The sequence below is a fragment of the Aethalodelphis obliquidens genome, unplaced genomic scaffold (genome assembly GCF_003676395.1).
Source record: "Aethalodelphis obliquidens isolate GAN/ISIS:26980383/991018 unplaced genomic scaffold, ASM367639v1 scaffold31, whole genome shotgun sequence".
Taxonomy (NCBI): domain Eukaryota; kingdom Metazoa; phylum Chordata; class Mammalia; order Artiodactyla; family Delphinidae; genus Aethalodelphis; species Aethalodelphis obliquidens.
In genome coordinates, this window is record NW_020837975.1 from 10,803,703 (window position 1) to 10,820,956 (window position 17,254).

The following is a 17,254-nucleotide window of genomic DNA, read 5'->3' on the forward strand; positions in this document are numbered from 1 at the left end:
TATATATATATATCTCAAAAGAATTGATGTTGAAGTTGGCATTCAGCTGTTTAACCTTCCTAAGGCTGACACTGAGGCCAAATCCAAATAGCATGTTTTGGCCTAATATTGAAGCTGAAGCTGAACATTGGAGTGTCTTTTAATATAAATTAATGATTAATATTCCAACAGCTTTTTTAAAGTTTGCAATATTTATTTTAATAACAATAGTTACATATATTAAATAAATAAGTCAATTATATTCTACTCTGAAAAGCATGTTCATCATTTTTAGAAATGGATTGAAATGTAATGCATAAGACAGACTATTTCCTTTTCTCTAGAGAACAATCGAAAGCTATGTGGATAAGAGGATGGGAAGCACATATGGGCCACCTGGAGGCAGAAAAATGACTGTATTTATTGATGATATTAATATGCCCATGATTAATGAATGGGGAGATCAGGTAGGACTAAAATATCTCATGTAAATGATACTTAATCAGTATTCTTAGTGACATATGAAAAGATCAATAACTGTCACTTTATTAAGCCTAGTAACAATTCTCAGTCTTTTTTGGCTTCTTGGTTATAGATGACGTTCTTCCTTTTTGAAATCCCTATATGCTTCCCCCCAACACTCCCTCTGCCTCTCTGGCTGCTTGATTTCAATGTGCTTTCTGGCTTCTTTCTTCCTTTCCCCAGGGTTTTATCTTTGTTCTCTTATTTCCCACTCTATATTCTCTCTCCCAGGAGTACCTGATGTTTAGAAAACACTTTTTTTTTTCTTTTGGCTGCGCCGCACGGTATGCGGGATCTTAGTTCCCTCACCAGGGATTGAACCCGTGCCCCTGCAGTAGAAGCACAGAGTCCTAACCACTGGACAACCAGGGAGTTCCCAGAAAACAATTTTTAAAAAAACCCAAAACTCTGCCATGCACCACTGTCCTACTTGTGATCGTCTGTCATCCCCAGACTCAATCCCCTTAGAGAACCTCACAGTTGCTGCCAGGGTTCTGCCTGTTCCTGGTGGGATCCCCAACACGTCCTCCCACCACCGTCTACTGCCTCATCAACACCATCAATCTAGAGCCCACCAGGACCCGTCACATCCCTTCCACCCTTTATCCTGGTTCACCTCAGCCATCACCAGGATGTCAGGACTCCCAGGTCTGTCCATGCTCATCCTGACACTAATCCCCATCAGTTCTGCTTGGCCCTTGTCTGGCCCCATCTCCTACTTTCCCCACTCCTGAAAACTTTCTGTGTGCCCTTGGTAGCCATGGTTCATCCACAAAATCCCCTGTAAATTCAGCTTCTTCTCTGAGCTTTTCCCTCACCTTCTTGCTCTAATGGAAACCCAGGATGCTGCTTTCCCTGCAGACTTCTCACCTGCAGGTGAGGGAGATGTCCTTCTCCGTTCTCATTGCCCTCTTCCCTGAAAACCTATCACTCTGACCTCACACCCACATGTTGTTGCAGTCATCTTGGACCCTTGGGTCACACCCGTCCCTCCCCGAAGATTTCAGTCCCCGGATGACTGTCACTCTCTCCAGGGCTGTCCCAGTCTCCGGGGCCAGCTTCATGGTGTGCACAATGTGCCGTTGCAGAGGGATTCGCACTTCAGAGGAACTTGCATGTGGTTTAATGCTCTGCTGTCACTGTCTTGAAATTTCTAATAATGATTTTTGAATAAAGACACTTGAATTTTCATTTTGTCCTGAGCCTCACAAATTATGCAGCCATTCCTGCTTGTCATAATTCTCAGTGATGCCAAAAAATATCTACGTACATGATCTTGACCTCTTAGTTCCTCGACCTCAACTCCTCCAATGATCATGTCTTCTACTCCATCTGAAATTACTCATTCATGCAGTCGCACCCTACACCTTGTCATTATCAGGAACTGTGACCTGTTCATTATCTCAATTTCAAGCGTTTTATTCTCTGATCACCATGTCCACATTCTGTAGCTCATTCCCTCTACTACCCAGACTACAGATGGAGCTACCAGCCATTGTTCCTACCATCATTAAATTCTCCTTCATTTCTTCTCATTTCCTCACTTCCTTCCTTTCCAGCTAAAATTCCATAATCCATTATTATAATCACGGTAGCATGCACCCTCTACTCATTTGTGAAAGCCTTAACCACATTAAATCCTTGTTAAGCCTCTTTGCTCACCAGCCACCTGCACCTATGCAGCCAAACTTGGCTGGAGAAAAACACACAGTACTGCTTAAAATCACTTTAAAATCATGATTATGGACCTCAACTGAGCTCATAATACTACCCAGCAATTATACTGCGTGTTTGGTGTTATATATCTTTATCCTGTCTATTCCTATCCTACATTTACATTCAGGTTCCTTTCATACCATCTTTTTCTCAGACCGTGGACACCTTCATTTCCTTGCCCTCAGCTGAGCATGAAGTGCTACAGCCTTCTTCCTATTCCACTGAGGACATTGATTTTTTTTTGTTCCTTTTTCCTTTTCTTACGATCCATTTACTGCAGTCAATTTCTGTGTTCTAGTGGTTACCCTAGACAGTGCATCCTACATACATAATCAAAAATAAAGATAATCTAACACTACTTTCCCATTTTGTATATCCAGTGACCTTTGAACACTTTAATTTCCTTTATCTTTCTCCTGATTTATAATTTTATTGTTGACTTGTATTTTAAGTCTATGCCTCTATTTTTATTTTTTATTAGCATAAATTATATTATTCACCTTTATATTGTGTTATGCCAGTTTTATTTATTTTTTAAAAAATTTTATTGGACTATAGTTGATTTACAATGTTGTGTTAGTTTCAGGTGTACAGCAAAGTGAATCAGTTATACATATACATGTATCCACTCTTGTTTATATTCTTATCCCATAGAGGTCATTACAGAGTATTGAGTAGAGTTCCTTGTGCTATACAGTAGGTCCTTATTAGTTATCTATTTTATATATAGTAGTATGTATATGTCAATCCCAATCTCCCAATGTTATCCCTCCCCCGATTTCCCCTCTGGTAACCATAAGTTTGCCTTCTACGTCTGTGACTCTATTTCTGTTTTGTAAATAAGTTCATTTGTATCATTTTTTTAGATTCTGCCTATAAGCGATATCATGATATTTGTCTTTTGCTGTCTGACTTACTTCCCTCAGTATGACACCTCTCGGTCCATCTGTGTTACTGAAAATGGCATCATTTTGTTCTCTTTTATGGCTGAGTAATATTCCATTGTATATATGTACCACATCTTCTTTATCCATTCCTCTGCTGATGGACAATTAGGTTGCTTCCATGTCCTGGCTATTGTAAATAGTGCTGCAATAAACACTGGGGTGCATGTGTCTTTTCAAATTATGGTTTTCTTCAGATATATGCCCAGGAGTGGGATTGCTGGATCATATGGCAACTCTATTTTTAGTTTTTTGAGGAACCTCCATACTGTTCTCCATAGTGGCTGTACCAATTTACATTCCCACCAACAGTGTAGGAGGGTTCCCCTTTTCTCCACACCCTCTCCAGCATTTATTGTTTATAGATTTTTTTTGAGGATGGCCATTCTGACCAGTGTGAGTTGATACCTCATTGTAGTTTTGATTTGCATTTCTCGAATAATCAGTGATGTTGAGCATCTTTTCATGTGCTTTTTGCTCATCTGTATCTAATTTTTAAAGTGAACTCCCATGAGGCATTATTTTTTACTGTTTTATATATTCACTCTTTGTTTGCATTACACACTTATTTACCACTTTTTTTACTCTTTATTCATTCTTAGAACTTCCTTAGGAGAAAATCTTTTAGTGACAAACTCTTAGTTTTTTTGTTTGTTTGTTTGGTCTGCAGAAGTCTTTATTTCATCCTCTTTACTTGAAAGACGTTGCTGGATAGAAAAATGTAGGTTGGCAGTTATTTTCTTTCATCACTTTAAATATATGATTCCTGTCTTCTGCTTTCCTTGTTGCTGTTGAGAAGTCAACTACCACTTAGTCATTGCACCTCTGAAATTAATCTGCTTTTTCTCACTTGTTGCCTTACTTTCCTGTAATTTTTTCTTTTTCGAATTATGTTCCTTGGTGTAGATTTATTTGTACTTTTTTTGCTTGGGATTCACTGGGACTCATGAATCTGTGGTTTGGTGTCTTGTGTCAGTTCTAGAAAATTCCCAGTTCTTACCTCTACAAATATTGCCTCTGCCTCACTTTCTTTCCCTTCTTATCAAACTCCAAATGTATATTAGACTTTCTTCTTTGCCCTCTATGTTTCTGCCCTCTTTTTCTATACTTCCCAACTTTTTCTCTCTCCAATACTTAGTCTAGATAATTTCTCCTCTCCTATCATCCATCTCACTAATTTTCTTCTCTGCTTTGTCCAATCTGCTGTCAAATTCATCCACTGAGTTTTAATTTCAGTTGCTATTTGATTCTTATTTTCTTTCAAATGCGTTGTCATTTGTATTCCTTGCATATATTTTCAAATCATTGTCTATTTCTTTAAACATGTTGAGCATAGTTGTTTTAAAGTCTATGTCTGTTAATTTCAGCATCTGAAGTCTATATGGGTCTGTTTCTGCTCTCTGTTGTTTTAATAGTTCTTGTTCACGTTCAACCTTTCTTGTTTTCTGTAAGTACCTTTGACTGCTTGCCAGGTCATTGCCCTTAAAAAATTATCTGTGGCTGTTTCTTAAAGCCTAAGATGAATGTGTCCTCAACCAGACAGGTTTGAGTTTTCTTCTGTTAGATCCTTAAGCGCTTATTCAGTCAGGATCATCTCAAAGCAAGGTTAATATTTGAAAGTCTCTGGCCCACTTAGGCTATGCACACCCGTGGTGCAATTCTGTGCAAGTGTCATTCTGAGGCTACAACCTCCCAGGGAAGACTTCTTTTTCTTTTTTCTTTCCCTTTTCCTCTCCCATTCATTAGGGATCCAGGGCAGGTAGACCTCTCAGCAGTTCCTGTAAGGTGAGGAGAGAGGAGGCATATTTAGATATCATCTGTAAGATGAAAAGATCCTGAATTCAGACTTTTTAAATCCAATTAAGGATGTCTAGTTGGATCTCAAACTTAACATGTCCAAAACTAAATTCCTGTTACTCCCTAAACCTGCTCCTCCAACAGTCTTCTCCATCTCAAGAAATAGCAACTCCACATTCAGCCTGTTAGGAAATCATGTCGGCTCCATCTTCAAACTATATCCAAGATTTGACTGCTGCTCATCACTCCATTGCTAACACCTGGTGTGAGCCACCATCTGTCTTCTTGATCATTACACATCCCTCCTCATTGTCTCCCCATTTCCCTTGCCCCTCTCAATCTATCCTCATATCAGCAACCAGTTAAAACATGCGTCAGGGGACTTCCCTTGTGACGCAGTGGTTAATCCGCCTGCCAATGCAGGGGACATGGGTTTGATCTCTGGTCCGGGAAGATCCCACATGCTGTGGATCAACTAAGCCCGTGCGCCACAACTACTGAGCCTGCGCTCTAGAGCCTACGAGCCACAACTGCTGAGCCTGCATGTCGCAACTGCTGAAGCCCGTGCGCCTAGAGCCCCTGCTCCGCAACAAGAGAAGCCGCCACAATGAGAAGCCTGTGCACTGCAACAAAGAGTAGCCCCTGCTCGCCACAACTAGAGAAAGCCCATGGGCAGCAACAAAGACCCAACACAGCCAAAACAAACAAAGAAACAAACAAAAAATGTGTCAGATGGTGTGTCACACTCCTCTGCTCAAAATCCTCCCGTGAGACATGTAGCATATAAATGCCAAAATCCTTCCTGAGATCTAAAGACCCTATACTGTTTGATATTATCTCCCCATGATTCTCCAACCACATTTACTGATCCTTGTACACACTGGGTATAACATTCACTCAGAGCCTCTTCATTTGCTGTTTCCTCTGCCTGGAATGCTTTTCTCCTAGATATCTGAGTGGTTTGCTTTCTCACTTCCTTCAAGTCTTTGGTCATATGTCATGTGAGATGAAGCCTTTCCTGCTTCCATATTCAGTTGCATCCCTGAGCACTGCCTATTTCCTTTCTCTGCTTTATTTTCTCCAAAGGACTTATACCATTTTATTTACACACATACATACATACAGACATGCACGTGTACATTTTCTCTCCCATCACAAGAACGTATGCTCCATGAAGACAGGGATTTTTGTCTATGTTACAACAGAGCCAGACACAGAGTAGTGATTGATTAAATGTTTCTTGAATGAAAGAGTGTCATATTACAGGGGCTTGTGTGTCTTCCACTCAAAGATGCCCAATAGGAATTTGGATATACAGGTGTGGAGTTTAGAAGAGAATCTGAAGCTAGAGTTACAGAGTTGAGATTCTTTAGGATTTAGGGTTGAGATGGCATCCCCTGAAATAGAAAAGAGCCAAGGATGGAACCCTGTAGAAGAGTTACATTTGAGGGATGAATGGAGAAAGAATGGCTTGGGAAGTGACCCAAGGTCTCCAGATGAGCCTGGAAAGAACTGAGCCTCTAAAAACAAGAGAGGAAAAAATTTCAATATGGAGGGAATGTTAGCAGTGGTAGAGGCTACAGAGAAGAAAGATAAGGATGTAAAATCCAATACGAAAACATTCAGGAGTAAAACTATCCCATTTTCTGATTTAAGGTATTTTAAACAGTTGAATGTGGAGTGTGAAAGATGTAAAACTATAGTAAAACTTGTAACTCTGAGAACTCTTATAATTGTACCAAATATTCTGTAACTCTCCTATCTAGATTTATCAGCGTGGTAAAGAGAGCATTGGATTTGCACCAGACATATTCAACTTACAGTTTAGGGTTTATGGGTGGTATCATTTAAGTCAAATTGCCTTGAAGGCAACATTCACAAACACTTCATTGATAAAAGTTGAGCGTTTTCTTCTGGTCTCATCTGTACTATTTTATAGGAGCTTTGGAGGAAATGATAGTGATGTGTTACTAAAATGTTACTATATAAAATTCCAGATAACTAACGAGATTGTGCGACAAATGATGGAAATGGAAGGAATGTACAGCTTGGATAAGCCTGGAGATTTCACTACTATTGTTGACGTACAGCTCATAGCGGCAATGATTCACCCTGGAGGCGGTCGAAATGATATTCCACAACGTTTGAAAAGACAGTTTACTGTGTTTAATTGCACATTGCCTTCAAATGCTTCAATAGACAAAATTTTTGGTATGACTATTCTTGGTGTTTAATTTTTTATTGCATTACATAATAGGCATAAATCATGCAAAACCTTATTTAAGAGATAAAAAGGCCCTGTCAGAAGTAGGGATTAAATATCCGAAATGGAGAGCTAAATGCCAGGGACTAAATACTAAGAAGACTCATGTTTATAGCCTATTGTAAGACTCAGGGATATTTAGAAATAGCCTTGTTGAAGGTTGGCTTTAGAGGTAAGTAAACCTTTGTGTTGTGGTTTTCTTTTCACGATTAATCAGAGAAATTTGGGCTAATGAATGATAGCCCATTGATCAGAGGTTAACAACATAATATACTAAGTCAAATGTAGCACTTTGCTATGTTAATGAAAATGATATTTTGACACCAAATTAGGCTCACATAAACCATTCCATTAAAATTATGTACATGAAGACATATAAGAGAAACGGACCCATGCATATGTGATCATTAATTATTTGACGTAGCAAGTACTGTAGATCAGAAGAGAAAGGCAGACTTTCAAGAAATGGTACTGGGATATTTAGTAATTCTTATGTGAAAATAATTGAAACTGGACCCCTACCTCACACCAAGCATAAAATCAATACAGAAGGATTAAAGATTTAAATATGGAAGGCAAAGCTGTAAAGCAATGGAAGAAAATATAGGAAAATATCAGAATGATCTCTGGGTAGGAAAGAACCTCTCAAATGAGACTCAGAAAGCATAGACCATAAAGGAAGAAAATGATAAATTTGACTAGATTAAAATTAAGAGCTTTTGTTCAGTTAAAAAGCAACATTAGGGGGCTTCCCTGGTGGTGCAGTGGTTGAGAGTCCACCTGCCGATGCAGGGGACACGGGTTCGTGCCCCGATCTGGGAGGATCCCATGTGCCGCGGAGCGGCTGGGCCCGTGAGCCATGGCCGCTGAGCCTGCGTGTCCGGAGCCTGCGCGTCCGGAGCCTGTGCTCCGCAACGGGAGAGGCAACAGCAGTGAGAGGCCCGCGTACCGCAAAAAAAAAAAAAAAAAAAAAAAAAGCAACATTAGGGCTACCCTGGTGGTGCAGTGGTTGGGGAATCCGCCTGCCAGTGCAGGGGACATGGGTTCGAGCCCTGGTCCGGGAAGATCCCACATGCTGCAGAGCAACTAAGGCCGTGTGCCACAACTACTGAGCCTGCGCTCTAGAGCCTGCAAGCCACAACTACCGAGCCCACATGCCATGACTGCTGAGGCCCGCGTGCCTGGAGCCTGTGCTCCGCAACAAGAGAAGCCACTGTGATGAGAGGCCCGCACACCGTGGCGAAGTGTGGCCCCCACTTGCCACAACTAGAGAAGGCCTGCGCACAGCAATGAGGACCCAATGCAGACAAAAATAAATAAAATAAATAAATTTATATTTTAAAAAAGCAACATTAAAAGAGTAGAAAAAAGACAAGTTGCAAAGTGGAAGAAAAAAATTTCAACACATGTAACAAAGCAAAAAACTCAGTAATCTGAATACTTCAAGAAATCCAAAGAATCAATCAGATAAAAAGCAAACATCCTAATATAAACATGGACCAAAAGCCAGGCACTTTAAGAAGAGGAAACCGTATGACTAATAAACAAAGGTAAAGATGATAAACATTAGAATTCAGGACTATGGAAATTTAAAACACCAGGATAAAAACCATTTTATAACCACTAGATTTGCAAAAATGAAAAATTCTGACAAAAAAATCAGGCATTGGTGAAAATGTAAAGCAACTGAGACTCTCTCCCCTGCTGGTGGGAGAATAAATGGCTACGAGCCCTTCATAATGACTGGACATTATTACTGGTAGTAGAACGTGTGCACACCCACCGCCACTCCACTTCCAAGTGTATACCAGTTCGCCATTTTCTTCCTTTATGGTTGTGCCTTATGAGTCTCATTTAAGAAGTCCTTTCCTACCCAGAGGTCATACAGGTACTTGCCTGTGTTTCCTTCCAAACGTTATATAGTTTTGCCTTCCGTATTTGAGTCCTTAACCCATCTGTAGTTGATTTTTCACATGTGCACCAAAAGACTTACACAAGAAGGTTCTTAGAACAGTGTTCCTGACAGCAAAAACCTTGAAGTAACCCAATTATGTATTGACAGTAAAGTCGGATAAATACATTGTGGCGTGGGTGTACCGTGTAGTGCTCCAGAGCAGTGAATGTGAACAAACACAGCTACATGCTTCAACATGGATGAAGCCCAGAAATACAATGTTAAGAGAAAAAAAGCATCACAGAGGAACATATAACATGATTCCATTAAATTAAATTTCAAAAACTAAAGTTAAAAGGAAAAGTTTAAAGTTCAAGAACGTAAGTGCCAAAGCTTTTTTTTGGAAAAGCGAGTTACTGATTCTCACCAAGTCAGCGCCCTGTCTACCTCTGGAGGGAGGAGGGATGGGACAAAAGAGGCTTCTAATGTACTCGGACAATCTTGTATTCCTCAGTCTAGTGGCTGTATGTGAGTGTTTGATTATTTGTTAAACTTTTATACACTTTTTGATATGATTAATATTGAAAATGAGATACGGAGACAAACCAGAAACCGAGGCTCAGAGAAGTAAGATAACTGCCTAATTAAGGCCATATAGCTAGTGCATGGCAAACGTGTGATGCTGATTCTGTTTTCTGATTCCACATCCCATGCTTCATCTATAACACATTTGTGCCACAGGAAGTTGGAGGTCTAGAATCATAGGATTTCAGGAAGCAAAAAGGCCTTACAGGCATCTAGCACAACCAACCATGACTTTGGATAATTTCACGTTCCCTCAAGGCTGCTCTTCTTTGGTCTATGTGAATGAAGCCCAGTTTCTTTAGCTGACCCACCCTTCATAAACCTGCTATGCGTCTCTGAGCAGATATTCGTATTCATTTTCCTCTGGAAATACCATGCTCAGAACTGAACATACTGCTCAACATAGAGTCTCACAGGGACGAAATAGAGTTAAATCTGTTTTTGCAGTCTAACACCAAACACATTTTGGGACTTCAGGAACAGTCTATATAACACAGTAGTTCCTGAGGGTGATTATGTCAGATTGTCACTGTGTTGGGTGTTTCCTAGGAACCATTACATCACCACCCAGGCCAGTGTGTTGGCTGACTGCAGGTCAGGAGATATGGGGGCCCTGATTTCACTTCTGTCAACAACCAATCTGAGTGAACTTGAACAGTTTGCTTTACTTGTCTGTGCCTGGTCTCCTTATCTGTAAGATGAGGAAGTAGTCTCTAAGTTCTTTTCCAGCTCTTCTACTCTTCAGACTGAGGGCTGTTTTACAGGTTCCAGAGCCAGGTTTCCTGGGTTCAAACCTCAGATTCACCCACACACAAGGTGGGTGACCTTGGGCAAGTTACTAAACTCATAATAAAATGGGAATAATAATAACCTCTAGGTCCATCTGTGTTGTCACAAATGGCAAGTCATGTCAGACAGAGAAAGACAAATACCTATGGTCTCACTTATACATGGAATCTGGAAAACAAAACAAATGAACAAACGAAACAAAACAGAAACAGACTCATAGATACAGAGAACAAACTGGTGGTTGCCAGAGGGGAGGAGAATGGGAAAATTGAGTGAAATAGGTGAAGGGGATTCAGAGGTATAAACTTCCAGTTATAAAATAAATAAGTCACAGGGATATAATATACAGAATTAGGAATATAGTCAATAATATAGTAATAATTTTGTATAGTGACAAATGGCTACTAGACTTACTGTGGTGATCATTTCTTTAATTGAGGTATAGTTGATTTGCAATGTTGTGTTAGTTTCAGGTATACAGCAAAGTGCTTCAGTTATACATACATATATATCTATTTTTTTCTGTTTCTTTTCCTTTTTAGGTTATTACAAAATGTTGAGTATAGTTCCCTATGCTATACAGTAGGTCCTTATTAGTTATCTGTTTTATATATAATAGTGTGTATATGTCAATCCAAGTCTCCCGATTTATCCCTCCCCACCATTTCCCCCCTGGTAACCTTAAGTCTGTTTTCTGTTTGTGTGGGTCTATTTCTGTTTTGTATATAAGTTCATTTGTATCATGCTTTTTAGATTCCAATATAAGCGATATCACATGTTATTTGTCTTTGCCTGGCTTACTTCACTTAGTATGGTGATCTCTAGTTCCATCCATGTTGCTGCAAATGGCATTATTTCATTCTTTTTGATGGCTGAGTAATAGTCCATTGTATATACGTATCACATCTTCTTTGTCCATTCATCTGTCAGTAGACACTTAGATTGCTTCCATGTCTTGGCTATTATAAATAGTGCTGCTATGAACATTGGGGTGCATGTATCTTTTCGAATTGTGGTTTTCCCTGGATAAATGCACAGGAGTGGGATTGATGGATCATATGGTAACTCTGTTTTTAGTTTTTTAAGGAACCTCCATACTGTTCACTATAGTGGCTGCACCAATTTACATTCCCACCAACAGTGTAGGAGGGTTCCCTTTCCTCCACACCCTCTCCAGCATTTATTATTTGTAGACTTTTTGATGATGGCCATTCTGACCAGTGTGATGTTTTAAATTTGAGTCACTATGTTGTACACCTGAAAATACCAAAATATTATATGTCGACTATACTTCAATAAAAATATAAATGAGAAAACGGGAATAATAATAATATCTACCTCAGATTCTTTCTCATAGGATGTTGGGAGGATTAAAGGAGTTAATACATATAAAATGCTTATCACTGCATACTAAGCTTTGCTAGCCCCACTGCTGACTGCCAGTCTTAGCTGATTCCTTGAGAGAAATTCTTCACATCACCTAGCTTAGTCATCTTGTAATGATTTATTCACTGGGATAAACATGTACCTTGTGATCTTATAGTAAGCTCATACCTTCAATCTTGTTTATTTTTCAGGAGTTATTGGCTGTGGGTATTTTGATCCTTGCAGAAAGTTCAAACCCGAAATATGTGAGATGATTGTGAATTTGGTTTCAGCGAGCAGAGTGCTGTGGCAGTGGACTAAGGTACAGAATCATCCGTTGTCAATAATCAGAAAAAAAAAGTCAACAATTATTCAGCCTAGTTCTCACCTCATGGCTCATGAAGTTATCATCACATCATGGGTAGTAGTCTTTTTCTGGAAAAGACAAATTAGGTGCTGAAGTAGATTTATGACACCTTTTCCTTCCAGGGAGCAAATATTCTGACTGAATGATGCTTTCCATATATATGAGATATTACTCTAAACCAGACACGGCATCCAGGATAAAGTAGAGTTTTGCTGAAATGAGAACACTGCTTTTCCACTTGTTACTCTGATTTGTAACTCTTTGTATGTCTGTCTTCCCTACCTGCTGCCAACAGCCAAACTGTGTCAGACACTCAGATGTTCGCTGACTGAGGGAATACATGGATTTCCAGATATTCTTAGCTAACCAAGACTTAAAGTCCAACTTGTGGATTTCTCTGAGGTGGAGCATGAATTAGTAAATGGATGGAATGTACTCAACAGAATAGTCTAGATTTTAATACAGAGGTCAATGCCCTAAGTAAAACTCAGTAAGCATTGAGGCTGTCACCAGATGTCTGAAGGCAGACTCATGAAAAAGCAATTAAGGGTAGGTCTGAGATTTGAAAGAAAAAAAACAAAACACAACAAGATTGATATATTTGCTAAAAAAAATTGGTGAAGGAGATGAGGATTAATTGTCATAGTTCACTATACATTCATTTGGCCACTTACACACCGTCTGGGCATAAGCTTATGTCCTGGGGAAGCTCCAGCATGGAGTTTCAGAAGGTCTGAGTGTCTGAGATAATTTTCTGTGGTTAGGTCCATCTATTTTCCAGTGGGGCTATTGTTCAATTTACTGTGCCCATGTACATATTTTTCTGGAAAGCTTTGGCCTTCCTGGTATCTTTCCATCAAAGCTTCTTTTGTTTTATGAATGTTTATCAGCTTCACTTCCTCACATTTCTTTACCTCTTTAACCCGTTTTGTACAAGTTTTCATTTCCACTGCTCTCATCAAGGTCACCAAATTCCTCAGTCTTGCCAAATCCAAGGGTTGGTTTCTTCTTCCTCTGACTTGACGCTTTAGCAGCATTTGACGTAAATGATCCTTCTAAACACTTTCTTCACTTGGCTTCAGAAGGGCCTCTTGCTCTTGGTTTTCTTCCTACCTCACTGGCTACCTTTTCTAAGTCCCCACTCTTTCCCCTCCTCTAAATACTGGAGTGCACTTGATCTCCATGTTGGGACCTCATCTCTACCTCCATTCGTACTCAGGTAGCCTCATCCAGCTTCATGGCTTTAAACACCATCTCTGTGCTGATGAGTTCAAAGTCAGCACTTCCATCCCAGGCCTCTATGCCCGGCTCCAGACTTGTTTCTTTCTTTTTTAAAAATTTTTTAGCCTCACTGCACAGTATGTGGGATCTTAGTTCCCTGACCAGGGATTGAACCTGCGCCCCCTGCATTGGAAACGCAGAGTCTTAACCACTGGACCCAAGTCTGGGAAGTCCCCCCACTTGTTTCCAGCAGCTTAGTAGACACCACCGCTTCAATGTCTAATAACTGTCTCAAAGTTAACACGTTCTTAAGTATGATCCTCCCTCAGAATTTTGTATCAATTATCCTGCTTCTCAGGCTAAAATACAGGGCTCCGTCCTTGATTTGTCTCTCTTATTCCCTACATCCAATCCATCAGCAAGTCTCAGTAACCAGGCTTTCAAAATATATACGGAAGCTGAGCGCTTATTGCCATCTCACAGCGATCACCCTGCCTGGTCCATTGCCTGCTCTCTGGACCATGCAGCGGCTTCCTAACCAGTCTCCTTGCTTTCTTCTTGCCCTCCTAGAATCTGTTCTTTACACAGTCCTAAAATGCTTTTTAACAAGCACATCAGAGATCATCATTCCTTCTTAAAACCACCAGTAGATTCCCAGTTACACTTGCAGTGAAACACAATGCCTAGCTCTGGCCTGTGAAACTCACCCTGAGTCGGCCCCTGCTTACTCCTCTTCCCTTCCATCGTTCTGCTCCAGCCATGCTGCCCTTCTCACTGTGCCTTGAACACCCCAAGTTTTTCATGCCTCTGGGCCATTATACTTTGTTTGACTGTTTCTCATTATTTTTACCTTCAGAGAGGGTTTCTGGGATCATTCTCTCTAAAACAACTGTCCACGACCCCATCACAGGCATTATCTGCCTCCTGACTCTACTTCATTTCTTCTAACCATGACCTTTATCATTGTTGTTTGCCTCTCTGTTTATCAGTATATTTGTTTCTTATTTATTGTCAGGCTCTCCCACTCGAATAGAAGGTTCCTGATGACAGCAGATTTAGCTGTGATATTTACCATGGTATCTTTGTAAGGGTCGTGGGAGGTGCTCAAAAATACTCATTCACTCAAAAAACGAATGAATCTTCCTCCTCTCCCCAACCCCAAATAAGCAGCCTTCTTTGTATCTTTTCTTCAAATTTCTCATTTTCACAAAGCACTCCTTTAATCCACTCATGCCTTGTGTATCCCTTTATATTACTTTACGTAGCTTTAAAGCAGAAGCAGGTGAGAAAAGAAAGAAGCTGACAAAAGTTAAAAGGAAATGCTGGAAGATAAGGAAAGAAGCGGGTTAATAAATGAGAAGAAAAGGGAAAGAAAGGACTTTATTTAATTCTACTGAATAATTGCTTCAGTTGCCAACGGCTGCCATCTTAGCTGCAGTCTTTTACAGGAAAGAAAAAAAGCAATATTCACATAGCCTTATCCCTTTATTTTTGCATATTTGTAATATAAGTGCATGTTTTACATTTTAGTGAGTAGAATGAACATTTTAGCTTGGAATGGAACTGAGAGCAAAGAGGGAAATTGAAAGGTGATTGTTAACATAACACTTCTCTTTATTCTATATCTCCTCTTGCTACCTGCTGTTTTAACTTGCACTGTGAATTAGCCTATAGAAATTACTCTACAAACTCAATAGGGTACTTTTTCCATATGGAAAGGACATATTCCATGAATAGGTACTAAAGAAAGCATTTGCTTTCCTGAATTAGTCATGTAGGCAGTCTGCTTTGTATCTCCAGAGTTATCATTCTTTCACTTTCAAAAATGATGCTGATGGTATCAACTACAATCTTTACACTTGGCCAGCAATACTTCCCACACCTAACACAATTTATCCCTTAACTGGTACCTCTCTTTATAAGAATGTGGACTGTGTCATGTTATAGCTTTGCCTATTTGGATTCTAGAAGTGGGTAGAAATAAGTAAATTAGTGTTCAAACAAACAAGCAAAACTCACAAAAACCACCAAGTAATTATAGCAGTATGTCAGAATTGCCTGCCCATTTATTGCAGATATACAGATACATGAAAGCATGTTGACTGAGTTTGGATCCATAAGTGAAATCTAGATCATGATAAACGAATGTATTTGTGGAAATCCAAATGCACTCAGGACCTTAGTCAAAGCCATCTATAGAAGATGATCATTATTGACTTTAGACGTGAACATTCATTATTCTTAACTGAATGACAGCCAGCTCGCACTCAGTGTTTTGTTATGACGTATTTCCGTATACACACTAATAAGGTTTATAATGATTAGGAATGCTTATTCCTACAAATCACATCATTTTTAAGAACTCAGGGGACAGTGGCTTGTTCAAAGCCAGCTCATGGTGGTAGAACAACAAAAGAGTTGGAGTCTGCATCCAGTGCATTATTCTTCAGTCCATCCTATTCAAGGTCTCAGGGTCTTTTAAATTCTGTGCTGGTTTATTTATGATGTGTCTTTTTTCCCATCAATGCTGTGACAAAAATATAAACTTTAGTTTATTTACTCAGCCTATTTTATTTAAAATAGGAACTATGAAATAAAATCATTCTAAAAGCAGTTGTGTTTTTAGGTTTTTTACAAAATTAATTAATTAATTATTTAAACATCTTTATTGGAGTGTAATTGCTTTACAATGGTGTGTTAGTTTCTGCTGTATAACAAAGTGAATCAGCTATACATATACATATATCCCATATTGCCCACCTCCCTCTTGCGTCTCCCTCCCACCCTCCCTATCCCACCCCTCTAGGTAGTCACAAAGCACCGAGCGGATCTCCCTGTGCTATGCAGCTGCTTCCCACTAGCTATGTCTTTACAACTGGTGGTGTATATATGTCCATGTCACTCTCTCACTTCGTCCCAGCTTACCTTTCCCCCTCCCCGTGTCCTCAGGTCCATTCTCTACGTCTGCGTCTTTATTCCTGTCCTGCCCCTAGGTTCTTCAGAACCATTTTTTTTTCTTAGATTCCATATATATGTGTTAGCATACGGTATTTGTTTTTCTCTTTCTGACTTACTTCACTCTGTATGACAGACTCTAGGTCCATCCACCTCACTACAAATAACTCAATTTCGTTTCTTTTTATGGCTGAGTAATATTCCATTGTATATAAGTGCCACATCTTCTTTATCCATTCATCTGTCAATGGACACTTATGTTGCTTCTATGTCTTGGCTACTGTAAATAGAGCTGCAGTGAACATTGTGGTACATGTCTCTTTTTGAATTATGGTTTTCTCAGGGTATATGCCCAGTAGTGTGATTGCCGGATCGTATGGTAGTTCTATTTTTAGTTTTTTAAGGAACCTCCATACTGTTCTCTATAGTGGCTGTATCAATTTACACTCCCACCAACAGTGCAAGAGTGTTCCCTTTTCTCCACACCCTCTCCAGCATTTATTGTTTGTAGAGTTTTTGATGGTGGCCATTCTTGTGCTTTTAGTTTTATCTGAAAAGTAAATTGAGAGTATTACATTTTGTTTCCCAACTCTAGGTGAAGATGCTGCCTACTCCTTCTAAATTCCATTACATTTTCAATCTGCGAGATCTTTCCAGAATTTGGCAAGGAATGTTAACCATAAAAGCCGAGGAGTGTGGTTCAATTCCTGTTCTCCTGTCACTTTTCAAACACGAGTGCAACAGAGTAATTGCAGACAGGTGTATATCACAGTGCTTGAGTTTAAATGTACTATATAAGTAGTTTATACTACTAGAATAATTCCTACATTATCTGCTCAAATAAGTAGAATAAAGGA

General features: G+C 39.6%; 1 protein-coding gene across 1 annotated transcript in view; it reads left to right on the plus strand.

The window, feature by feature from the left end:
- Window positions 1-17,254, plus strand: part of DNAH8 (dynein axonemal heavy chain 8) — a 330,122-nt gene that overhangs the window by 173,137 nt on the left and 139,731 nt on the right. Inside the window, exons 56-59 of the mRNA XM_027127141.1 lie at window positions 324-446; window positions 6,956-7,169; window positions 12,067-12,176; window positions 16,993-17,156. Coding sequence (XP_026982942.1) covers window positions 324-446; window positions 6,956-7,169; window positions 12,067-12,176; window positions 16,993-17,156 — 611 coding nt within the window. The remainder of the gene's footprint in view (window positions 1-323; window positions 447-6,955; window positions 7,170-12,066; window positions 12,177-16,992; window positions 17,157-17,254) is intronic.